General features: G+C 34.0%; 1 protein-coding gene across 3 annotated transcripts in view; it reads right to left on the bottom strand.

Annotated features, from left to right (window-relative positions):
• LOC118183632 (anoctamin-7-like) overlaps positions 1-27,818 on the bottom strand; it is a 383,713-nt gene that overhangs the window by 73,578 nt on the left and 282,317 nt on the right. For all 3 annotated transcript variants that reach the window (XM_035353229.2, XM_035353228.2, XM_085813343.1), the window contains 4 exons: positions 25,523-25,613; positions 24,362-24,528; positions 14,895-14,977; positions 5,524-5,661 (listed from right to left, as the gene is read on the bottom strand). In XM_035353229.2, coding sequence (XP_035209120.1) covers positions 5,524-5,661; positions 14,895-14,977; positions 24,362-24,528; positions 25,523-25,613 — 479 coding nt within the window. The remainder of the gene's footprint in view (positions 1-5,523; positions 5,662-14,894; positions 14,978-24,361; positions 24,529-25,522; positions 25,614-27,818) is intronic.

Here is a 27,818-nt window from a genome sequence, read left to right as displayed (position 1 = left end):
GATTAGAAATTTTGTATATGAGCCCATTATAACATCTAGATGTGCACCTCCCTTTTTATTGCAATCGATAATACTACAAAACGTAAATATGTATATTTTAAATAAATTATAATTAAATGTAAAGTACATATATATATATCATTATAATTAAATGTAAAGTACACACACATTTATATGTATATATATATAAAATAAAGGCCTAGTAAGGCAAAAATAAAAGCCTTGGTTTTTATTTTATTTATTTATCACTAAGTAAGTTACTTGGTTTTTATTTTCGCAATCGTTGGTTGTAGTCAGGACTTAATTTTTAAAATTAGAAGTGCTGGAGCTCTATGGAAGGCCATCAGGAAAGATGAATAAATAAATAAATAAATATAAATAAAAAACAAATAAAATAACTAATGCAATAATAAAATAATTAACAACTAGAATATTAAATGATTATTATTATAATTCAATAAAAATGTAAAGACAAATGAAAATTTAATTAATTCTTAAATTAATGATGAACAACTAAGTAATGAAATAAAATACCAGACATCGTCTGGTTTGGGGGCTGTGGCTGAAATTGAAATTTAAGAACCAAGCCAAGCATTAGCTAAATTTAGGCCCTTGATGAGCAAATAGTGTACTGTTTACCAGAGTATAGATAGAAATTTGGTTATGTAGCCTATTCTTCTAAAACGATGTTTCGTCGCTGCCTTCCCCCACCAATTCCCTTTTTTTCGGTTTCGGATTATTTGGTTACGACAATGCACACTAGGGCTATTGCCTAAGGGAAGGGATGCCTTCGTGGAGGACTTTTTAAAGGAAACTGGCTCATATGCTAGTTATACATGGGGAAAACCCCGAAAACGCCCGTGCAGCCAGCCGTTAGCCGGGAATTGAACCCTGGACTGAACTATTAGTCTTCAGCGACTTTGCCGCTCGAGCGCTGGTGGGTTCTTCGCTGTTTGAAAAATAGGTGTTCACTTTTCGATAAAGCAAGCACCTGTTTTCTTCAATTAAAACAGGTTATACGACATGACTCTTACTACTTCATTCTCACTTAGCTTTTGATTTCTAATATTGATTCAATATTTTCTGTAGGCATTCTGATTAGAATAATGGACTTCAAACATGTGCAAAAGGCGTGTATCTGAATATAATTAGGTTTTTATAACATAGGGTCCATTTTATTAATTTCTAAAGCAATAGAATCACATTATCGCTGTTTTGAAAGAAAGCAAAAATGTGACAAATGTATAATGAACATTAATATACATGCTTTACTAGAAATTCACCCTTTCGTCATTAGCGGTTCTGATGAAAGGAATGGGGAGCAGCAGCAAACGAAATAACGAATAACGGACAAATAACGAAATCTAATCTTTAATGCGGTCTCCCAATTTCTTTAGCCCACCAGCGGCCGAGCGGTAACGTCGTTGAACACTGGTAGTTCGGTCTGAGGTTCGAATCCCGCGAACGGGTTGGCTGCATGGGTGTTTTCGTGGTTTTCGCCATGTGTAACGTGTATACAAGCCCTTAGAAAGTCCTCCACGAAGGCATCCCTCCCTTTAGGCAGATAGCCCTAGTGTGCTTTGCCATAATTAAATACACCAACACCAATCCAGTTTCTTTATTTGTATTTGGGAAAGTTTTATTGTCATTATGAAAAGTGAAATTTGATATGGCTACCGCATAACTTTTTAAATTATGCTTATTTTTGCTGCACTTCATTTAAATTTATTTCCTCGAATTATTCTAACTTAATTAAGCGATACCCGAAGGCAAGTTACAAATGGCATCAAACACTGCAAATTTTGAAATTAAATTTCCCGGTCAATCTCTGTCTACGGGACTCAAACTTCTTGTATTTTTATTTTTTCATAACGAGTATAAAACTTTGCCAGCTATAAATATAGGAACCAGAAGACAACATTAAAAGTTAGATTTCATAATTTGTCCAAAATTAATTCTTTTTAAAATTTGACATTGACAAAATATGAATATTTTAGTCATTTAAAATACTTCTGTATTTTTGTTGCACCGTATTTAAACTTGCTTCTTCGAGTTATTGACACTAAATTACATTAATTCCGTTAACTATTAGAAAATAGTTATAGCAAATCATCTAATTACGACATCTCTAAGAGGTCACTTTCTAAGAAATCTGTATTTTTGAGAACATAAACAAACATTGGTAGTGAACATCACCTTTAGACCACGATATTATATTCAGATACAACACCTTCTGAGCACGTCTGAAATTCATTCTTCTGCTCAGCATAATTCGTCTGCATAAAATAATAAATAGTATTAGAAATCAAAAGCTAAGTCGAAGTAGAAACAGTCATCTCTTCTAAACCATTTTAATTGAAGTAAACAGACGTTCGTCTTATCGTAAAGTAAACACCTATTTTTCAAACAGCGGATGAAACGGAAAAGAGGGAATTGGCGGGGGAAGGCAGCGAACGAAATGACACTTTTTGGAGCTGGGATGAAATGAGAAAGGACGAAAAAGTACTAAGCCAATAAGACAAGGTCTGGTATTTTACTTTATAATTTAACAATTCATCATAAATTTAAGAATTATTTTAATTTTTATTTGTCTTTACATTTTTGTTAAATTTTACTTATTATTAAGTATTATTTTATTATTTTATTAAGTATTTTATTTCAGTTGATAATTATTATGTTACTTTAATTATTCATTACTTTAATCACTATTTTTTATTATTTTAATTATTAAGTTTTTTAACAAGTAATTTTTTAGTATTTTAATTACTAATTAATGTTATTATTGTAATATTTATTTTATTTCGTTATTTATTTTTTATTTTATTTTTTCCTGACGGCCTTCCATAGGCGCTTCTGACTTCTGAGACACCACAAAAGGAGGTGAATTATTTGTATCCAAAAATACGACGCGAAACTTCCTATCGCATAGGGCCGTATACCGATAAAATAGGCTCAGGATACGAATACCGATCGATTTTACCGAAAGTAACGAGTACTGGTTCACCGAGTAACGAATACATACGGGTACACAATTTCTCGTTACTTCTACAGCACTATTGCAAAGGAATGAAGGCTTGCACTTGATTTACATATGCTCTCAGAATTTAAATGATATTGTATATTAGTTCGCAGCAATAATTAATCATTTATTTGTTTGCATTAAATTTCCTTTAAATTTAATTAACTTTAAATTTGCTTTTTACGAATAGAAAATGTTTGTTAAATTCAAATTTCATTCCTTGCAGCAATGGCGCAAGAGAATTATTAAAATTTAATTTATTATTTTGAAACCCTGTATATATATATATATATTTTCGTTTCACTTTTATGTGACTTTGGGATGTTTACGACTCTAAACTTTGATTCCAATTAACATGAGACAGTATTAATGCCCTAAACATTTTTTAACAAAAAATTGCTATAATAATTGCTTTTAAATTCAGTCCTCTCCAGCAGAAGCCCAAGAATTAATTAATTGAATATTTCCATTTTCTTTACCTAATGTGTGTATATGTTACCGTGAAAGACCGAAATTGGACAATTTCGACTCTCACCGGAGAATATCAACATTCACCAAATACGTCGGTGAAAGACCGAATATTTCACTACATTCTTGTATATTCGGACCCTCACCGGTGTATATCGACAATCACAGATATGCTCTGGTGAAAGTCGAAAAAAGAGGTCATAAAGTGCCATATTAGTTTAAGTTGTTGCAATAAATAAGATTTGAATCACATAATTTAGTAAGTTTTTTATTACTGTTATTTTATTTTCTCATTTAGAACGTACTGTATAATTAAGTAAGTTTTTAACTTCTATTATTTTCCTTTCTCATTTTGAATGTATTGTGTGTTTTAGGTTCTCGTGTTCTTAAGTTCTTATTTCATGTTTCAAGTGCGTTTATTCGCGACTGAATTACGGAGAAGAAAATATAATATTGTTATATGTTCAACATTCACCATTAGTACATGGTGAATGTCGACATTGACCGGTGTAAGTCAGAAATAAGAGTATTTGGAAAATATTTCGGACATACACCAAGAGACTATGTGAATGTTGACATTCACCGGTGAAAGTCGACATTCTCCAGATTTCGGTGTTTCACCGTAACATATATATAAAGAGAAAAATCTTATTTTTATAACTTCTTCTATAAAAGAGATATGAATTAAAAATGTTTAAATTAAAAATAATATTTTATGGATTATGCATAAAATATAACTGCTCATAGTGCATTTTAAAACAAGCGAGATTTCTAATAAATTATCCAGCTATGACCCTCAAGTCAGCCGTATACAAGCATAGCAAATTTTGTGTAAATATTGTGAACCTTTCGTTACAGTTCCTCTGTATTTTTAAAGTACCAACTATTTTTTAATTCCTTTAAGTTTTTTATTTTATTTATTTATTTGTTTATTTTTTCACTAATAATACATTTTAGTTTTAATAATATATATAATATTTCATTAATATTTAAGCCTTCTAGAAACGCAAAATTTTTTTAAAAATTTACTTCAGCTTCTATGGAATTAGTGATGTTCATAATATGCATTATAACCTTACTTATCTAAAAATTGCAAGCGTACTTTATTTTCGCAGTTCATAAGCAGAAATAAAATTTTCCAATAACATGGAATTTAGTAAACAAAACTTTTCTGCGTTTTACGTCAGGATCCATATCAAATCCAAAACAAACAATACTCGCTTAAGCGGGAAAAATTCAGATGTTCAGCGTCGTAACTCGTAACTGCTTGTTTGGCGCCCAAATATTGCAGTGACACCTAGTGGCGGAAAATGAAAATATTCTACGGATACGCGGCGGTGGAAACGCTTGAACGGATGCCGTAGGCGTGTCTTCAATTGACGCAACGCGTTCGTACGCAGTAGTGGAAACGAGGCTTGAGACGCTAGCGCCATGTTCATTAGCCTCGCTATGCATCGCATAAATGTAGGTTCAATCGCCGTACGCCGCATGAACTGACTCAAGTAGATAAGACGTGTTCGGGTCTGCACTAATCTGCCCGAATATCAACGTAAGGACAAAATTCCGGACAGGATCGTCACTTGTCATGGAAAGTGGATTTACTTCAACAACACGGGCCGAAAAGGGGGTTGGTCTGCGCTCGCTAAGCCCGTCGGCAGAGTAGCAAAGGGCAATTTGACTAACAAAAAGATCATGCTTTGATTCTGGTGGGATTGCCGTGGTTACTATCCACAAAGAGTACTAAAGTGAGTACGAAAGTAAAGTGTACAGCGAGATGTTAGTAAGATGTTTGTAATCATAAAAGAAATTGACCTTATTTTATGGCTGTTACCTAAAAATATTTATTTGCGATTCCCTAACGATTCACGGTTTCAGATAACTAAGAATCAAATTTGCAAATTTTAACATAATGATTTTCAAGATAATGAAAAGAAATGAATAAATAATCTTCGAATAAATGAATTAGTTTCTTTTTAACTTACTGACAGAATAAAATGTTAAGAGGGAAGAAAATAAAAAAGTAAAAGATTAAATACCATTACTAAGATGGCTCCAGAACCTATGGCTATCCTCTTGTACCTGATGGTCGTAGGAAAAGATGGTTCTTTAATACCTGTTATTGGATTCCTTTCAACGCAGGGTGCTTTGGCAGCGAATTCCGGTCTCGGTCTCTCCTAATGATAGAAAAAGCAGAATAAATGGTTAAATTTCAGTAACTTTATTTTTAATTTTGATTTTTAACTGCGCAATTAATTCAATTCCAATCTCTCCTGAAATTCGATAAAATTCATATATTACAGTAGCTGATCAGTGGCTGATCAGGATTAAGGTTTAAAATACTTATTGCTGACCACAGACGTACTCATGTAGGTTGATTCCAGTTCATTTCCTTCTTAACGCTTTCAAAATTCTAATATCTTGATTTCGTTTCATAACTAGTTCCTCGATGTCACTACTTTCCTGTTCCCTTTGTTCCACCCATTTGGTTTTGATAAAGATGCAGTCATCGCTCCTCCAATTTCACACACACACACACACACACACACACATATATATATATATATATATATATATATATATATATATATATATATATATATTGAAGAAGAAGAAGAAGAGGAATCTGTGTCAGATAGCCTTCAGACTCGATAAAGCTTTATTCAAAATCTACATGAAAATAAGATCGCTGTTTTGCCTAACTTTAAGTTTAATATTGACATGTTTTCCTTCAAAGAAGAAAACTGCTGAATTCGTTGCTTTGCTAGAGAGAACGCCGTGTCCTAACTCAGTTCCTTGATATTTCAAGCCTCTAAATTTATGCTTGTATGAGGAGTGTTATGGTTGTAATTTATGGTTGTATGAGGAGTGTATGAGGAAATTATTTACCTGAGTACAAACGCAAAAACTTAGTGAAAATTGCCTTTTTAACGGATTCATTGAAAATAAAAAAGATTATCTTAATTATCAAGCTAGTCGGTTACTATTGCTTCGAAGCATCGATCATTATTAGTATCATCATCATCAAGAAATCGATATCCGGGCAGGAAGTTTTGGAACTACTCTGATATGCGCCCTCAAGCCCCTAAATTTCTCGCCAAAAGTGTTTGGCGAGAAACTCCACGCTGCCATATTACTATCTAAATTTGTTGTCTACATTTCGAACTTTAAGGCAAAATGTCTCCAAAAACGCACATGCAAAAACCACGTTTTGAACACACAATTTAAGCGAAGAATCCGAAACAAAAACAAAAAAATTAAATACCAAAAACGTAAAGTTTCTAACCAAAAATATTTGACAAAAATTCATGTACACAGCGATATGTTTTAACTTAAAAAAAAAAAAAAAAAAAATTCTACGAATTGCACAATCTAGGCAACAAACGAACCTACGAACTACGCACACCTTGCTTTAATAAATTAACATACTAACAATAAATTTCAAAGAATACCATGTACACAGAGTTCTGTTTCAAATTAAAAAAATATTTACGGATTGCACAATCTAGACGCTACGCACTAATCAACAAAATAAAGTAAAATAACTAAAATAAATTTCAAACAATTCAAAAAAGAACAATAACGACAGAAATTCATACTAAAAAAAACAATGAACATAACATTCTACAAAATAAGAACAAGAATAAAATAAAATGCATTTACCATGAATGAATGCTTTTTTGAACAGCAGAAATACCAATTTTATACCGCCTTTAACATGCCGCCACGTAATCACTATCGTATTTATATGACAGCCATACACACTATCCAGAAAATTCATACTATGGTTCACAAATAAATAAAATCACAAATAATAACAAATCCCTACTTCTATCATGCACAGCCACTAAAAATAATCTACCAGACCCTCTTTCCACATTTTCTTCTCCAAATACCCACTGCAACTCAACAGGATGACCACGATGATATTTCCTTTTGCCGAACTTCAATTCAACAACTTCTACCATTTTATCTTTTCCTCCTATCTTCTCAGATACAGAGGTAAAGGTAAAGGTAAAAGTATGGGGGACACCAGCGATGTACCATAGGTCAACTGGTAATGCCTTCCCATACTAACTCTTTAAGAGATAAAAAAAAGGGGGGGTAATTGCAAGTTTTATAAGAATTTGCATAGACTGAAGCTTTTCAAAAGGTCTAAAGTTTGCCTATTATGGTACATCGTGCAATTCCACAGTACGCCCCGCATCCAGTATTTATTAAAAAAAATGGTGTAGGGCATAAGTAGATTACAAAATAGTACGAATACAATTTGAGATTCACAAGATAAATTGAACATCTGATTTGGTGCAACAAAAATAGGAGATAAACATAATTAATAAACAAATAAACATAATGAGATAATTATAATTAGTACTGGCAACATAATGTTAAATGAATTGTTATAATAATGCTAAAGAGGTAGGTGTCCATGGGTTATTTCAGATATATTGGTTTATTGCAGTTTATAAAGTTCAGTTCACGAGCGGATCCATTTTTTCCATAATTACAGCATGTAAAAGTTCACTAAGTTTAAACTGTATGTGGATTTACACTTGACAGAGATCTAGGCCGTAGGAAGAGAGTCGTTGCATAATTTTCTGAAACTTTGGATATTGATGTTTATCTTTAATTAAAAATCTTTGGAATGCCAGGAGGTCAGTTCTTGGGAATTTTATGTGAATATCCTCAGTTAAGGGGCATGAGAAAACGTAGTGATCAGGAGTTCCCTGTTCCCCACATATGCAGATGTCAGAATTTGCCAAATTTCTTGCGTAGAAATATGTGGGGAAGGGCCCATGTCCTGTTATAAAGTAATTTAGGGAAGGATTCGAGTTCAGAGATGCTAAGCTTACATTGGGCATCAAGTTATATGTGCGTCTTCCCTGTGGAGCATTGTTCCACAAATCTTGCCAAGATTTTGAAGCAAGTTGTTTTAGTTGGTACTTGAAATTCGAGCGAGGCCACGGAATGATGATTTCATCTTGATTAATAGCTGCTTCTTTGGCTAGTTCATCTGCCTGATCATTACCAAAATGACCACTATGTCCTTTGATCCATGAAATTTGAATTTTGTAGTTTGGGATTTTTCCAAGAAGAGAATTTATGTCGGATATCAATGGAGAGGAAGGTAAGGGATTTTTAATAGCTAGAATAGCTGCTTGGGAGTCAGATTTTATGCTAAATTTGTTGAGATTTTTGAGAATGGCTATTTCAATCGCTGCTTTTATAGCTGACAATTCCGCTTGGAAAACACTATTATTATTATGGAGATGGCCTTTCCATTTGATGATATTTGAGGGGGTAATTTGAAAAAAGACTGCGGAACCAACTTTTCCTTCAATTTTTGATCCATCAGTATAAGCAATTGGAGATGAACTTGAATTTTCTTCAGACGTGGTGAATATTATTTTGCTGAAGCGAAGCGCTGGATGGATAAGATTGGGGTTAATTTTCTTTTCATAGTTGGATGGCCAAAAGGTTTGGTTGTTGAATTCTGCGGCTTGGTTAAGTTGGAGAACTTTCGTATAGGTGCATTCCATTTCTGCACTGATTGATAACGGAAGAGTACCAGCTAGAGTATCAAGTGCTATATTTGAAGTTGTGCGATACGCCCGAGTAATGCAAAGAGTAAAAGGCCTTTGAATTGAATTTAAACATTTCATCTTTCTTACTGTCATTGGTTGTGCCCAAATTCCGGCTCCGTAATTTACTATTTTTGAGATGACTGTTTTTAGAAGAATACGTGTTATATGGGGATTTAAGCCCCAGTTATATCCATGCATACGTCGTAGGCAGTTAGCTATTGATGTTGTACGAAGTTTAATATTTTGTAGATGAGGAATCCAGAATTTCTTGTCGATTGTTAAACTGAGGTACTTGATTGTGGTCACAGATTTGCGCGAACCAACGAGCTCCAGCGAAAGATTTGTCAACGTCAACAGGGTTGCCATACAACACGCAATCGCGCCAAAAACCAGCGCAGAACACATATCGCCACATTTGGTGAAATTAGGGCGTATATCAGAGTTGTACCGAAGTTTTTTATGTTCGAAGTAGAAAATAGTCACTGAGAGCAGCTGGATATGAATTGCAGGGAGGATGTATAAGCTCCTCAAAACTGCATTTTCTAACAGAAGGCTGTGCTGCATGCCATTTTGCACAGACGTATTATCATATATAAACTACACACCAGCTGAACACACAACGTCATTTGCCACAACAATCATTTCTTGATGACATCCCCTAATCAATTCCTGCTGTTAGAATTAGATTCTCCAGTAATCGATATTATTCACATGATTCTTATCCCTATAAATTGTTGTCATTACCTTTTCTGGCTAATTGTCGCATACGAAATATTTTGGGAATTAAAGACTGTTTGGTGCCTGCGTTACCTGTGTCTATGGCCAGATAAGGATTTTAAAAAATAAACTTTAAGCGTTTAAAAGACTTTGATGCCGTTTCTTCCTTGATGCCTTAAGCAGATGTTTACATTGCTTAATGGTTAAACTAGCTCAGCCTTTGTCTCAAGATCGGTCGTAATCCTCGGAAAGAAAGCATATAAATTTGCTGCAAGACTCTCCAACTTGAAGACACTGCAGCAAAACAGCTTCTAATCGCCTTTCGGTATTCGAGATGCCCATCGAGAATTCATTTCTGACTCGCGCATGATTGTAAATGTTGTGTTAACTGAAATGTCTAGTTTGTGTACTGTTTGGCTACCACAAGGATTACTCTTGCCAGTATGGTCTAACTCGTTATAGCAACAGATCGCATGCATTTCAAGCAGGATTGAGTTGGGAGAAAGTTTCGTTATTATTTGTTTTTTTAATGTATATTGCTAGTGAGACAAATAAAAAAGTTATGACAAGCATTTTACATAAAGCAAAAATTAAAAAGCGTATTTTACTAATTCGTCATTAATCGCATCAAATAAAAATTCAAGAATCCACAAAAATTGGATTAGGATTCATTTTTACGGTAATTGCTGCAGATGTTCTCTTGTGGTGGAAAAACAGTACACTTGCACACAATGTGATCTTTCTTAATAATAACCTGCACATTTTTCTTTGAGTTAACTTCCACTGGACGGGCCCTGACAAATATTACTATTAGTGATCTCCCTCTCAATTAAATTGTTTAATATGCAACTTCAGTGGTAATCCATAATAACCATATACGGCAACTATCTATTCATGTAACATTCTTTTTGACTTCATCTCATCTTTTATAAGAAAAATAATTACTGAACACAACAACTGTGTTACGAACGCTTGCAACTGACTAAACAAAAAATATAATGAATTTTGTGTCTAGCTAAGATACATCTGCATATTTTTGGGGTCACAATGCAAAAGATCGGATGCCTAAGAATAGACAAAATGAACAAAAAAACTCATACTCAAACAGCTAACTTACTGAGCTTCTTTCATAAATATGTTTTCGAAAAATTACAATGATATGCTCTAAATTTCTTACCTGTATAATCTAACATTTTAGTTTTTTTGTATTCACTATGAAACTGTTTACAAATATCATTTAAAATAATGGCTAAATAGGGTACAAGCAATGGCCAAACAGTTGTTAAATACAAACAATGGCTGAATTTGGGCAATATGAAACAATAACTGTGTAGTGTTCAAAAAGCAAGAAAGGATAAATTAAAATATTTCAATGTTATGCTAGAAATTTAAATAGTAGAGGTTCAAATGTTAGAGAAATAATCAAATTTTACCCTTTCATAAGATAAATCAGAATAATGCATTCACAAATCTACTCAGACGCGCGCTATTATGTTTGAAAGAGCCAACAAGTGTGAACCTACCGTAATTTGTACAATAAAATTAGACAACGAGATTTTACAAAATAAAAAAGAAATCGATTAACATATTAACAGATAAATGAATATTCCGCAGAATCCATCTTCATGTCAAACAGAAATTCGTTGATATAGAATTTGAGTTAGTAACAGGATTTGGTTACCGCTTAGGTCCATTTTAAAGGACTTAATCATTCAGTAATTCGAACCGCGATTTTCTTTTATGAAAATATGAAGCGGGGGGTCTGTGAGGGCTCCAGAAAGAATACTGTGCCCAGTTCTCATACATTTTAATCGGATCTCGATTAATAAAATATAAACTACACCAAATGTTATGAAAAGACATTTACTTGTAAAAAAATATTAACTTTATAAGAGGAGTTGTCGTTTTTCACCGAAAGATGGCGCCAGCCTGCAATTTTCATGGAGCTGTTTCGAAGAGTTTCATTGTAAGTTATTTTCGTCATCTATTTTATGAATTTGCTTTCTCCACATTATATTATACAACAGAAGAGAATAAAGCCATTTTTGAATATATATATTTGTGCCTTGTTTTTAAAACGTGTTCACTAAAGAATAAGGATAATTAACCTACACATAAATTCAAATAATTTTTTAATTTGCCGTCATTTTCAAATGAATCCATAACACCAGGCCAAGTTTTGCATATATAAACATAAAAAACTTGATTAATTATTAATTGTTATTTAATATAAAATGATTATTCCTTTCTTTTTATATTAATTTACTTTTACTTCAGCTTCGTTCAGAACTTTTTTCCAATTGTTTTTTATTTGTATCTTTCTGTTAGGTAGTTTACCACTCTTACCTAATATTAATTCTTTATACTTTATCTCTTTCTTACATACTCCCTCCGCATCGAAATGATTGTTCCATTTTTAGAAGTAATATTTTTTCCTGCTTTGTCACTAACAAGACGCAAGTGTACTTTATTAAATATGATACAATTATACGAGTATAATACGTATTTATTTAACCTTTATTTTAATTACATTGCATGTTAGTATTTAGTTCTTAAACTTATTGGGGCCTTAAACTTATTCATGGGCCACATTCTTAAACTTATTCATGGGCCACATTAATGCATTCTTTGGCACAAGTAATGAATGCCGGTAGCGTGTTTTTAAATCGAAGCACTGCCTTTTTCATGAGTGGCAGCTTATAGTTATTTCCTCACCCCAACTTGCATAGTACATTCTATGATCTGCTGCAAAGGCAAAAAAGCATCATTTAATATTTCTATATTTAACGCATTAATGAAGTATAAACAACTGTAATAAGTTAATCTATGTTGGTAGGGGCAACGTGATACTGTAACGCTTTTATGCATTAAAGATTCCTAAGACTTTAAAGGCAAGGCTGTTGGGTTTTGGGTGCGTTTGGTTCACCGTCAAGTTCTAGAAAGAGTTTCGGCCGACATATCATGTATTTTACCGATAGCCGCTATATCGTGATAAGATCTTTCATTTTAAAAATATCTCAATATCTCCAGCAAATGGCATTTCTCTCTTTAGACTTTAAATTACGTTTCTTTCCCTAAGTTCTAAAAGAAAAAAATTAAATAAATTTACGTATAATATCAAAACTCTATTTTATAAAAGAAAAAGGTAACATATTCGCAAATGCTCTTCCCGCTTCTATCTAATCTTCTAACCAATACAAACTTATAAAGCGGACAATCCCTTCGATATAGAGGAAGTATACCATGCTATATACAGGGGGGTGCGATATCAGGTGTACAAACTTGAGCGAGACTAGGTTATTCAAAGATGAATGAGCATTAGATAGTAATGGAGGTCGGAATCGCAATCGTAGTTGTCAGTAAACCAAAAATCCGTGCAGATAACCGTCATTTGGCAATGTCATGCAGAGGTACATATATAGGTTTAAGCAAGGTCGGCACCTATGCATTCCCGAAAGAAAATCAGATATCACCAAGACTTTGTAATTGCTAAGCTTTGTCGCATTTTGATAGAGAATATCCCGAAAGAGTCCGAGGGTGTACCACCCCTCTTCTCCTACCACGAACCAATAAAGGACGTTCGGCTCGTCGTGTATTTTTGCTTCCGTGCCGAACAGACACTGTAAATTTACAGACATCCATGCCTTCTGCGGAATTTGAACCCAGGACCACCAGAGAGGCCACACGGCGTCACTAACTATTGTACCATCTGACCGGTCATAAAAATAAGCAGTGCTTGCTTGCAGAGATAGCAGGATGGAAAGTTTCACAAATACGGAGATAGCAGATATGCATCTTATTATAACGGGTGAGTCCCTCTCTACCTCTTCCGGGAGAAATTACCCGTTGAGGCATATTCTGAACTTCCAGGGCTGCATCAAAGATTATGCGAAAGGGTTTCTTCGTGAGAAATGTTAGGAAACGAGGACGAACGGCATGGACATCTGAAATCGAAGAGATCGTGTTTCATAATGGTAAAGTATGTGTAGTTCGATGGACTTCATGAGACGGTACAATCGTTGTTCGATTCGTTCATTTCCAAACTACCATTTGGAGGATCCTGAACTCCAACTATTTGCACCCATATCACGAGCAATGTGTACAACTACTGCAGTCTGATGATTACCCACAGAGGATTGTTTTTGATCCATGATATGAGTACCCGCCTGCGGAGTACTCGTTTTTGGGTTTACGTCTTATTCAAAGATAACTCATACGACACCAAGAGAGTGTGCTATGATGGATATAACTCGTATGCATATAAGCAGTGAAGAACTCTTATTCTACACCGACATATGTAGCCACAGCACGGTTTGCACTCAGTGCTTGGTCCGACATTATAGCAAACCACTTAATAGGTCCACATATCTTGCCTGTTCAATTGACGGAAGGGAGTTTTCGAAAAAAAAGTTTTTATCAAACCCCTGAATGACGAACAGATCCAGCAGTCATTACGTTACGATATACGATTCCAGCATGATGGGGCCGCAGTGCTTTTCAGTCATGACGTTTCAGAGTGTTCCAGAAAATTTAAATGTGACTCTTGGATAACAGTGAGTCGGATGTTATGGTCCCATCCATTGGCTCACATGACCGCCCAAAATACCCTCCTTATATTCCTTTTTTGGAAGAAATCACGTAAAAGGTCTGATATACGACAAACTCGTGGATTGGGAGGAAGATCTCGTCGCACGCATATGCATAGTTGCCACGGCATTTCGAAGTGTACATGATTTGATACGGACCGATGGCAGATTGCTGTTGCTGCTGGTGGCCGAAACACCTTCTGTAACCTCTCTTAATATCGCAGTTGCTATACTTTAGTGAATAAAATAATATTCTTCATTTCTGTGTTATTCTTCCACTTCTCATGTTCTTGGTACATTTCATATGACGATGGCGTTTTGAATCCTGCTAGCCGATTCCGATTCATTTTTGAGTAACCTACTTTCCCAAAGTTTGTACACGCACTTGAACATGCATACATGTACTTAAAGGCATTTTAGACAAAATTTTTTCTTTTAAAACTTTTTATTACTATGCTTGTAATTTTTCTTCAGGATATCATAATATTGCAATTAGACTAAAATAAAAGAATCAACACTTGCCTCTTCTTCTTCAAAATCCATGCAATCCCAATGGTGAGCTAGACTGGCACTTTTTCTCTTCCAGTATTCGAGAAATGAAACCGCTGTGGAGTTAAAAAAAATAATAAATAAATTCAAGAAATATTAAATATATAATGCACCAGAAGATTATCAATTTATTTCATTCAAAGAACATGAGCTATAAACATCAAAAGATTATCATTTTGTTTAAACATGCTAGTCTACAGCCACATTTTGTTCAAGATTAATTAGACTGTTTCTTGTTACTTAAAATGCGCATATAGGTAGTATGTTCTGAGAGTAGTTTACGGACCTTTAAATACGGACAAATTCCAATTCGATATAACTATGGCCGTTCACAGAGATTTGAGATACTGACTTTAGCAGTCGCTTCCTTTGTCATTAATCCTTGCATTAATAAATGACGGTACACAGAAAAAAAAATATGCCATTGTCAATGTATACTTAATCAGAACACAGAAACGAGCAGATATAATATAGATTAAATTTACATTCAGTAGGAAGACATATAGTCGTTAAAGGCTAATTTACTTTTCTTAGTTTTAGTTTTTCCATTATTTTTGATTTAAGCCATAACTGCTAGTTTCTGTGAGCACGAATGGTGCCGTCTATTAGATTTGAGTCAAATAAAAGCGTCTTTCCCACTATTCCCATGTCTCTGTGGTACTTACAAGACATAGTGAAAATTCATTACCAGTCGCTGTGTACATCATATGTTAGCAAAGAAGTCTCTTCCACATGGTTAGCAAACAAGGCGAAATGTCATTACGATGAAAAATGACACAAAATAGATCTTTTGATAATTCATTCAAAATAGTTATTTATTTATTTATTTATTTATTTTTTTGTTGATCGAATTAGAACTAGATTGAAATAAGTGTATGTATATGCAAATTGTTTACGGATTAAATAAAAACTGAACTTGATGAGCAGCTAAAAGAACTATGCCAGGAAACATAAATGATATATATATCAAGAACCTCTTTCTGTTCTTATAGGTAAAACGTAATTAAACCCAAACCCCGTTTATACATCTTTAAACACATACTTCTCATTTTTAAGAATTGTAAATTTAAATACTTCCAAACCAAATGCAATAAAATTGAAATTACGAGAATGTGAATGCAACTAAAAACTAAAGCCTTTTAGAAGTAAGTTACTTGAAAGAACATTGAATTCGACTCATTAATGAATGAGAATATTATGTACTGAAGACATAAATACAAGTGATTATAATTAAAATTTACATTTCAGAATTGTCTGAAATAAAATAAAATAGTTAGAATGACATGAATTTTATATGGAATAGTGGAATTTTGTTTGTAATGGATGAGAGAGTAAAAAATTTGTTACCTGAGAGTTACTGACGTTGTTACTAGAAAGTTTAAAGAAACAGTTTTTCACAGACGATTCAGTATTTTTCATTCAATTAATTCAGTTCTTATTTCTCGACAAGGCAAAATACATAAAAACTCAAAATATCTATATTAAAAATTTTGAAGTAAATCTTAAACACTTATTTTCTCGAAAAATTCTAGAAATAATTAAGTATGATTTAATTCACAATAATAAATGAAGGCGTTATCTTTGTTGGTGCGAAGCTTAGTCTCTCTAGATTGGCAACAAACCTACTATTCTGCTGTTTCAAATGTAAACAAATATGTACGCCATTTTATTTAAAAATTAGGCTTAACCGCACTTAAACATCTTCTAAATTGTTGATAATTCTACAAATACTGCTTGCAGATTTCCTAAAGGCACAAAAACCTTAACCGGAAGATAAGAACAACATAATTCAATCGTTTTTAAAGCAAATGCACAATTTACAGACATATAAGAGTAAAGAAACCGAGATCACTGAACCGGATAACAGAGTAGATATATATTTAAATATATTTATATACGTTTGGTGCGGCCGATTGCAACCAAAATACGAGGTGCACATCTACATGTTATAGCAGTCCTATATATAAAATTTTAACGTACTGAGGCTACTCGTTTTTGAGTTATGCGAGATATATACGTACGTACAGACACCAGGAAAAATTCTTTTCAGAATTAATTTTAAAGCAGTTTTCTCATTTTTTTGGAGGAAAAGAGTCTTTTCTTCTGTCCTTACGTAAAGATATCACGGAAAAACATCGTTAAATTGCATTCGATAGCGGTCAAAATGGATATTTTCGTTGAAATATGCTGCCCGAAACTTTTCGCGATTACAATACTTCCTTTTAACTTCGTACAAAGAAGTAAAAATGCAACAAAAGTAATAAGTTTTCAAAACAAATGTAAGAAACACTTAATGAATAATTCTTCCGTTTCTTGATATCAGCTGAAACTTTAAACTAGCGTACGCATACAATACAGCTGAGTGTTTACGTAAGATATTGAAGGCAAAATGTGTATTGCTAACTTTCATTTCTATTTAGTCTGTATTTTCCGTGGTTCTTGCCCACAGTCCAAAATTATATGAATTCAGCCGTATTACAGACATATAGTAGCTAATTATTCTGTTAAGCTAATTATTCTGTTATTTCTAAAGGACTGTGATTTTTGGTTTGGTTTATTTGATTATGGCTATACACACGAGGACTACCTGGCTAAGGGGAGGGATGCTTTCGTGAAGGACTTTCTTAGGGAAACTGGATTGTAAATACGTTACACACTATTAGTAATCGTATTTCAGACTGAATGCATGAATAGTTTTAAAATTAAACACAGTTAAAAACTTTTAAAGGACTTTCGAAAACTTCAAGTATGAAATTCCTTCTCCCTCTTAATAAAAAAAAAAAAAAAAAAATGTTTTTAGTGTTCAGTTTAATAAAACTGTTTTACAACGTGTCCATCTAGATCAGCGGTTCTCAAATTTGTTTTCTTTCGAAGTCCCCTTAATGAGATTTAAATTATTTTGGACACCTCTTCATGAGACAGACCCCTGACCTTTCCCTTAAGAACCTATGGCCCATTGATTCTTTTTTAGTAGTCTCCTCATATATCTGACAATGCGGTCTATTTTAATACCTTAAAATTAATAAACTGCATTGAATAAAGTCATAAAATATTTTCATAGATTATTAATTTTGAGGCTACTCTAAAGGAAATTTCATTGATAGGATCTGAAATCCAATTGTCTTTCTCAATTCGTGTGGGCAAGTAACGCTTGACGACATTGGAAGTACACTGCGAAAAAAAAAAAAAAAAAAAGAGGGGGGGGGGGACAGTTCGATATCTCCCGTTCTACTGGGCCTATTCACAAAACTCAAATTGCTTTTTTCATGTCTCGAAAGCGCGAGTTAGGATATGTATTAGATTTATATATAGCGTTGTTCTAACATAGGTATTTTGACTCAAAATCGGCTTTTCTGAAATAACATACCAATTTTTTCCATATTTCGATTGTACGACTCAAATTATGCCTAAATATTAAATTTGGTGCGAAATTTACGGAGAAATTCAAAAAGTTATCTTGGCACAATTTTTTTAATGTTCGCCAAGAATAATTCACTTAGCGAACTTCTTAATGTGTGGCAACAAATTTTCCTTTCATTTCCATTATACCGGAGCGCAAAAAAGGCACCTCGTTCTAAACTTGCGCATGAGAGAAGAAAAGTCACTGGGTTTCTACTTCCAAATAATTTTTGCGAAGTGTCTAAACCACATTTGGTGTTTTATCGCTTTCAATAAATGTGCCAAATTTCAAAACGCACCAATATATAAATTCACGTATATCTTCGGAAATTTTGAATAAAAAACTGTACTTTTTTGCAGGTATGCTTAGAAATACGTCTTCTTTAAGATGATAGTAAAAATTTTATACATTATTTAATTTTTTCTTCAAAAATTTATAAAAATTATTTAAAAATACAAATTTCAAAAATAAATCATAAAAATTAGTGAATTTTATTTCGGATGAACCTAAACTTCGAAATGTGAAAGAAAGAATGAAATAAGTTTAATAAAAAAAGAGAGATTAATAAAAGAGAAAGATATACCAAACTCAATTAACATTGAGGAGATATAATTTTGAGAGCTAATTTTTTAAAAACTACTCGTGCGAGTTTTACAAAATCTTGGTAGTTTGGCGTAATTTGAGTCGTAGAATCGAAATATGAAAACAATTGGTATGTTATTTCAGAAAATATCCGATTTTGTGTCAAATCTAAATAAAGTAAGGCTATGTATAAATCTAATATATATCCTAAGTCGCGCTTTCGAGACATGAAAAACGCAAGTTGAATTTTGTCAATCGACGCAATAGAACGAGAGATATAAAACTGTCTTCCCCCTTTTTTTTTTTTGCGCAGTGTACCTTGCTTGACAACCTTGAAAGCAACGACCCTTGGAGGTCTTTTAATTGCATTCTTATGCTCTCTTTAACTTCATTTGTAAACTAAGTGTAATTTTTTCAAGTGTCTTGAAAATTTTAGTCTAATTTATTTTCAGTGCAGGATTTCCAGAAATTAAAAATTTTCAGCATACTCAGCATAGAATCAGTTTCGTCAGCCGCTTTGAAACACCAGTCTGTAATGGCATTCAATTATCAATGTGCATTTTCAAGCTCATTTGAGTAGTCTTCCAAAATTGCTTCGCGCAGAAGCCACATCCGAACTATTTCATACAAGTAATTTCTGTTCTGTGAGATACCTACTTCTTAACTAAATAATTTTAAATATTCTAAATATCTATACAACTGGTATAACAGAAAAAAAAAACTGCATACCAGTTTGTTGTGCCTTAGTTTATAAAATTACAGTTTTGGAATTAATTTTATGTGAAAAGGATCAAGTAACACGTCGTTTATCTCTTGAAATATATTTCTCATTTAAAATAAATACTAAACAAAGGCTGAATTTTAACATTTATTAAAACTTATGACATGTTCGTAGATTAAAATGAGCATAACGCGAAATTTTCTCCATCGCTTTGATCTCTTTTTAATTAACTGTACTAAATTTCTTTCATGTTTATTCTGATTACAATAAAGCAGTTCATATTTCACAGCTGTCTCACTATTCCTTAAGAAAAGCGAAATATATGGCATCTAAGCTTGTTTTTAATCTTACGAAATCTTTAGTTACTAAACTCTTGTTAAAGGAATATTAAAAGGTCTTCACTTTAGGCAAGTTCTAGACAGAATACTTTAATTAGAAAAGTGTGATAGATAACAGAGCTTAAATTGCGCCGGAGCCCTAAATAAAAAGCTCTGGCACTTCTTTTATGCAAGTTGTAGAGACATTAGGTTATGGGGCCCACCAGCGGACGAGCGGTAAAGTCGCTGAACACTGGTAGTTCGGTCCGAGGTTCGAATCCCGCGAACGGGCTGGCTGCAAGGGCGTTTTCGTGGTTTTCCCCATGTGTAACGTGTATACGAGCCAGTTTCCCTTAGAAAGTCCTCAACGAAGGCATCCCTCCCCTTAGGCAGATAGCCCTAGTGTGCTTTGCCATAATTAAATAAACCAAACCAAACCAAACCAAACCCGCCAATCATATGGCAAAGGCTTATTCTCTAGGATATGCAATGAACTTATGACAGCAAATTATCTGTTCCTCAAAGCACTAAAAGTGACACCCTGGTCATGAACGTTCCACGCTAGAATTGCGATCAGAAAGTCTTGAACTCTTCCCTCTTTATCTTCAAAGCTACACATTTCCGTTAAAATTTTCTTCCATACTGTTTCTAGGATTCTCATGATTCTCCTTAATGGAGCTTTAATCGTTTTATCTTTCTTTCTTGTTTTGCTGGAAAAAAAAAAAAAAAAGTGGTATCTATTCATTCCTTGGAAGAGTACATTATACGTAAAATCAGGACTTAAACTTAGATGCAGATTGTTATGTCGCGAATTTTAATTATTAATATGTGTTTTAAGTTATTATTATTCTAATATTTTTATTTGTATTCATGTGTATTTTAATCTGGAAAAAAAGTATTCTTAAGCTCTTAAGGTTTTATTTAACTCGTTATTCTTGAGTAGGAATTGTAACAAAGGCGAGAGACGGTTGCAAGGAAACACATCTGGTTTATTGGGTATAGCCTTTTTACTAACAATGGAGGCAGTAGGGTGTTGTGTTGTCGCCTTTTAACTAATGGAGTTTGAAACGCAAATCGTCTTGCTTTCGCTTTGTTAAAGTTGCAGTTTTGTTTACTTCAAGACAGTGCGGGGTGTACAAAGTTTAGGTAATTGGATTTCGTAAAGCTTAGTTTCGCTTGTTAGTTGGGGGGTCCATTTTTTGTTTCTTACGTTGTGTGTACAGATGTTTTTCGGACTGCATTGTCAGATTGTCTGGTGTTTGATTCGTCATGGGTGTGTCATTTTCTCAGTTTAGATAAAGTAAAATTCCGGCATTGGTGTGATTTTAATTTTATGATTTTTGAAAGCCTATGATCTCACAGAGGCGGAGAAACCGAGATTTCCTGGGTGCTTGCACCAGGCTAGAAATTATTCCTGATTCTGATTTTCAAGCGAAGAGTAAGAGGAGAAAGGAGTGGGACTTGACCCCTGCGGGTCTTGCTCTCACGAGCGCCGGCTATTGCGTCGGATTTGGAGTCTGATTTGAGCCCTACGATGTAAAGGTAAGCTGGGAAAAAAAAAAAAAAAAAAAAAAAAAAAAAAAAAGATCGGGACGTTTGTCCTGTTGCGGTCTTGCCTTGCAGCGGGCCGCGTGAACCAGCGAGCAGCGGATGATTTTCTCTCGGAGTTTAGTTGCTGAGAATTTGCGTTGGCATAAGGCGTAGAGCTCAGAATAGAATTTCGATTCTCTTGTTCCAAGAATTGTAATGCAGATTCTCGAGGTGATCCTGATGCGGTATTCCCGTTTTTACTGACTTTGACTTCCTAATTAGATTTTGTTCCAAAGGTGCTCTACGTTTTTGGTGGGTTTCGAGGCTTCCAGAATGGAAGAGACTCGTGTAGGATCCGTCTAAGGTATGCGATGCTGTTTATTCTGCCTGTGTCAGCTGGCAGAGCATGGAAATCTTCCAGAGCATGGAAAATTTTTTTCCATTCTTCCATGCTCTGGAATTTATTAATTGTAAGGGCAGCTTCAGTGGTGATTTGAATCTTGTGACATCTTTAAAATTCGCACGAACTGTCTGTCTCCATTAACGATGATTTTGTAAATAAAGGACAGCAGGAATAATGTGGTGCTCGAGTAAACTTTGGACGCTGGACGATCTGTGGAGCTGTCAAATCACCTTATTAATCAGTTTACAAAGGTATTCCCGAGTAAAGGGAGTGTGCGGTATGAACTTCACCCCGTGAGTGATTTGTATTTTATTTTTATTTTGTTTTTCTTTAATAATTATCTTACTCAAGCAAGAGTCGTCATTTTAATGTTTGTTGAAATTTGAGCAATTACTTAAATTAATTAATCGATGTGGAAATTATCAGTGTTCGCAAAGGGAATAAATACTTAAAGTTAGAACATGAAATGGGAGAAATACTGGTGTTACTCTTATGATACAATAGGATTTGATAATGTTAATCTTAATTTTTGTAAGCTGTAATTGCGTGTGACATTATGTGTTACTTTTCATAGTAAAAGTATGTGGTAGGATTACTGATCAGTTATCCATTATTTAGTAATATAATAAGATTCTAGAATTTAATAAATGTGTGTTTAAAATTTAATTGTATTTGTGTATTTATCTTGTGTATAATTTACTGTGGTCTGTCATGTCCCTCCATTTGTTTGAGCCGGGAGGCTTTTAAGAAACATGGAGTTTTATTGAATTTGGGGTTATTTGGAATTTGGGGTTGGATGGAGTTTTATTGAATTTGGGGTTGGATGGAGTTTTATTGAATTTGGGGTTATTGTGAAGCCCAGAAGCCCACTGGGCCCAGTGTGGCCCAGTGGGAATTGTGAAGCCCAGTGGGCTTCACAACGCGCCCTTGCACTATACCACTATACGATTGATTGTTCGATATGTTATGCGATTGTTTATTCGATTGATCTTTGATTATTATGAATTTGATTTTTCTTTGATTTGAATAATGTTCTTTTTTTATTCGCGGCACCAGTTTAGTCAGTTTTAAAGAGTTAAAAGTTAAATATAGAAGTAAATTTAATTTTTTCTCTACGTAACAAGATTGGCTGAGCTGCTTTTTAGCTTCTAAATGGAATTGTATTACAGCCAATTCCAGAAATAAGACAAGATCCGATACTTTTTTTTCTTATTTAACTATTTAAAATTAATTTAATTATTTATTAGATTTCTCTTTATATTTCTCTTATTTTAAATCTAATTATTTAATTATTTATATTTTTAGTCCAAAGGAGCTTTGCCCTTGACGGACTATAGTTTTCGTTTTGCGATTTTGCGTCGAATCACTCTGAATGTCCATTTCATTTATAAAACTGTTGCCACCAAATATTATCGCTCTGTATTATATTTAAAGAAATTAAATAATGAAGAATGTACATAAATGTATGTATGTTTCTCGCGTTGTGATAAAACAACGGTAACTAGAGCCATCCAATTTTGAATAACGTAATCCTACTGCGAGTATGGGCATCTGGAAGCCCAAATTTGAAATTTGGAATTTGTTTTATGATCGATTTCATGTTTTGTAACGAATTTTTGATTAACAAACTCGCCGATTTCAAGGCGAGCAATGGCAACGTTGTACAGAAAAACTTATCTCCAGCGCGTGAGACTGTGTATTCTAAAGATATGCTCAATTTAAAATTATATCCAATGCAAGCAGGCGACGTGCGTCTTCTCGGACACTTCAGGCACGTATATGGTTTTCAGACTACTGCACATGGAACCAGGACTATATCCAGCTTTGTGGTTTGACGCACCAGAGTCGCCGTCTCTCTCTCTGCTGCATTGTCGAGGGAAGCCGAAGTAATGGTCCCCCTGCTGATAGTCTACGCTGCTGCAAACGTCGACGTATCCCAGCGTATATATTCCAACTTCTTCCTTTCATGACGTTCGTTGACATGATTTTGACGTTCGTCAAATCATTCCTTTCCGGTGTTGCAATTTTAATCAATCATGGTGTAGAATTTTGGTGGCTCTTGGTTCCGCCGTTTTTCCACAGTGCGAGCAGCAGTAAATATATACACATACAAAATAAATACAGATTCTTCATGATTAAGTGATTGAGAGGAGATGAATATATGATAGCTATGATCTAATTGTTATGAATTGATTGCTACTGATTACAAAGATTTCACTGAGTGACCTACAGTTTAATTATATTAATTTTTCATCCAAAATTCAATTCTTTTATAACGATTTTTTTTTTGGACAGAGATCATTCTTAATGAATTTCACGAAGCAGATTTCTAATTGCATGTTTAATTAACGTTGTATATAATCAATTAACTAAATAAATAATTAACTAACTAGTAATTATCTTTGCAGATAACTAATTCTGTAAATAATTAATGAATTCTCTTAAACTGATGCACTTGGAATGCAAAGCTACTTTAAGGTTTCTTACCCCAAAATGAAACAAAAACTGCATAGAAGACAGTTCCGGGATGATCGAAGAGATAAGACATTTTACTAAACATACAAATGTCACTCAGGTGCCAATATGCACAGCCGTAACTCTCCTCACATCTGGGACACATCAGAAATGTTTTTCCGCTTTCACACACTTCGTTCCTAGAAGCAGAATTAAAAAATACAGGTTAAATTTCAATACTTGGATGACGTAGAATGAAATAATGTCAAACTAACCGGTTCTTACCTAGTATTCCGCGAAACCAAGCAGTGCGATTTAGTGCCAGTTATGGATAAGTGTGATGTAACAACACACTCATAACACGTGCGTTTTAGTTTAATGAACCCTCACTAATTCGCGAGAAGCTATATTTAATTTTTAAGCGCCGCCCAACCGGGACAGTGGTTAGCGACGCTGACAGCTGTACCGGAAGGTCCGGGTTCGAATCCCAGAGAAGGCATGTATGTTTGTAAACGTATATGTATGTGCGGCAAGGGGGTACTCTAAATATGGGGCTAGCCGAAAGTCCTCTCGAGAGGTTGATGGTAGGGGAATAGAAGACCTTCGGACCCGTCCAACTGGGATGATCTCCTTCAAAATTGGGAGTGGAACTGAGCAACGTCGTACAGTCATTTGATTGGTGCTCAAAGCTGTTGCCAACAACAGGCGCTATCTTGCACTCCTTGCCACGATGATTTTCGTGGGCTTGTTCTGATGTTACTGTCAGACAAGTGAGATAAGTCACAACAACAACAACGTTTTTATGCAAAAAGATATTAATTAATTATTATTGCTGTATATTTTCTTGCATTTTGAAAAAAAAAAATATTGAAACTTGATGCCTGACTTTAAATAAGCAGTGAATTATTTCGAAAGTTATGGGATTCTACCATAAAAAAATACGTATATTAATGAAAACGATATGGTCAACTGAATATTGCCTACAAAATACTAATAGCCTTGAACAACTACCTGCGAGAAGTTTTTATTCATAGTCGTCCGTTCTTTGAGAACTCCGCGGAATTGATTGGGCATTTGACGGGATTTCAGCCAACTTTGATGGTTCGATGGTAGTCAACTTTCAAGTTCGGCGGGATAATACATAAGGTACCAACTAATAAATGTCAACTACTAAAAAAATAAGAACACACTTACGAAGGTGTATCATTGTGCATTGTTGACACGCCATACAAGAATACTGCTAGTCCAACAACAGCTGCTGGGAAGAGCCAACCAGTGTAGAAACCTAAAAAGAACGAAAAACAAATGACTACCACTGACGCTAAAGTAGTTACAAAGCTGAGATCACAATAGTTAATTGGCTCAGTAATCAATAGGGTTTCATATTAGCTCAAACAGCTCTTTTTTACTTATCGAGCTATAAGATATTATTGCAGCTTTCAGAGCTCTAATTTTTGAAGCTAAACAGTTGATTGAGGAAGATATGTTTGGAAAGCTGAATTGATTCTTTATATGCAGGTTCTTTCGGAAAAAAATATTGTAATCTCAGATGGCATATTCAAAGCTTTAGAAGAAACATAATGGAACAGTTTCGATAAATCGCATCTTTCAAAAGCTAATAACGATGCTTGACTAAGTAATCGATAGTTCATACCAGTTCAAATGATTCTTCTTTATGTATCCATCTGTAAGATATCATTGTGATTGCAGCTTTCAAAGCTTCAATTTCCGTGGCTAAGCAGCTTCATTTTCATTTATTATTCTAGTCGTGGGAGAGATGTTTGAAAGATGGTTTGGTTCTCCATGCGTATGATATTCCAGAAAATGTATGATGCCATATTTAAAAGTTTAAAGGAAACAAAACGCCAATGGAATGGTTCAATAAACTGTATATTTAAGAGATATAAGATTTCAAGATTCCATGATGTCACTTCCAGCTAGGCGAATAGTAGTAAAGCATTTCCTAAACTTGCACAGAAATTGAGCTGTCGAATTTCTGGTCTTACAGTTGTTAAAGAGAACCAACAAGGTTTAAGAATGCAACCGTCCAGCCGGAAAAGTGGTTAATGATTCTGACTGGCATGCCGAAAGGCTTAGGTTCGAATCTCGGAGAAAGCATGAATGTAATTTGTTCCACACCTTCTAGAGCTCGCCATTGAAAAAAAGGTTTAAGAATGGTGTTTTTATGAAAGAAGGTTCTAATTTTGTATACATGATAACGGTACTGTAAAAGTGATTATCTGTTGGCTGAATAATCTGTGATGTGAAAATCCATTTTCAGTTAGAAAGAAATGAAATATTATAGCGAACAAGCTTATGTATGCTCAGTTATTGAAAACATAATAGAGAAGTTCCAAACAAATTTTATTTATTTCCTTTCCCAAAATAGTCTACATTTCTAAAACTTCTAAAATATAAAACGCCACTGAAAAATTTATCATCTTTGATTAAGTGATCAGAACTAAAATTCAATAGTCATTTATATATAAATAGTTAATAATGATGCAGATATAAATGCCATAAAATAATTTGCTATTTCATCCAGGTCATTACGCTGAATATTCGAAACCCAAACTGAACTGTACCTATTTTCCTCTTTTGATTGTTATGCATATCTTACATGTATTTTTCCAAAATTAAAAATTGAAATATTGTATGGTATTCAGATAAATCGCGAAGAAATTCCATAACTTAAAGCACGGTCCATTTGACGCAAATATATATACTTGCATAAATGTATATATATGTAGGAATTACAAAGGAACTTAATCAGCTTACAAGATTAAAAGATGATCCAGACGTACTTTCGAATTATTCGAATTACAATGCTAAATCTGGACTTTAATATTTCAATTATTGAGCGTAAAATAAAATGCACTCTAGCTTAAAATTTTCACATTAAACATTTCACAAATTTTCATATTTTCTGTAGAATTAATTGAAGCTATTCTGTTTGGAAAGTTTTTGAAACATTTATACCGTATTTTCTGTAATGAAAATTAAAAACTTGAGTATAATTACATGGATCAGTAAAAAAAAAAAAAAAAATAACGCGCAGCCCTCTGTAGCTTGATAATGATAAGAAATATGTAAATGAAATGTTGTAGGTAGAAGCACTTGCCCTCTACCATTTAACCTATACTTATTGCTGCAAGTAAGTCAGAGTGGATGATCAACATAACATCCCAGTACTCCAACAAATGCAGTGATCGAATTACTCTACAGATCCGCGGATAGCTCAGCAATATCGATTCACAGTACGCCGATGCCTGTCGATGGGTTCAGCAAAAAGATTAGAAGTAAATATATCGATGACTTCTGAGGTTTCAAGATACCGACTGCAATATGAAAGACTAGCCACTGTAAGGCAGACGATCAACCATCACAACTGATGCAAATATATCGGAGCAGCAAAAGAATGCATGTTAACACTACTCCAACGACTGGAATCCAGCGAGCTGTCTTGGCAAGGGAGATAAATGCAAATAAA

The sequence above is a fragment of the Stegodyphus dumicola genome, chromosome 3 (genome assembly GCF_044657685.1).
Source record: "Stegodyphus dumicola isolate Sdum_Otavi_A_Nest chromosome 3, ASM4465768v1".
Classification (NCBI taxonomy): domain Eukaryota; kingdom Metazoa; phylum Arthropoda; class Arachnida; order Araneae; family Eresidae; genus Stegodyphus; species Stegodyphus dumicola.
Note: the sequence above shows the minus strand (reverse complement) of the source record. Positions and strands in the feature narration are given on the sequence as shown.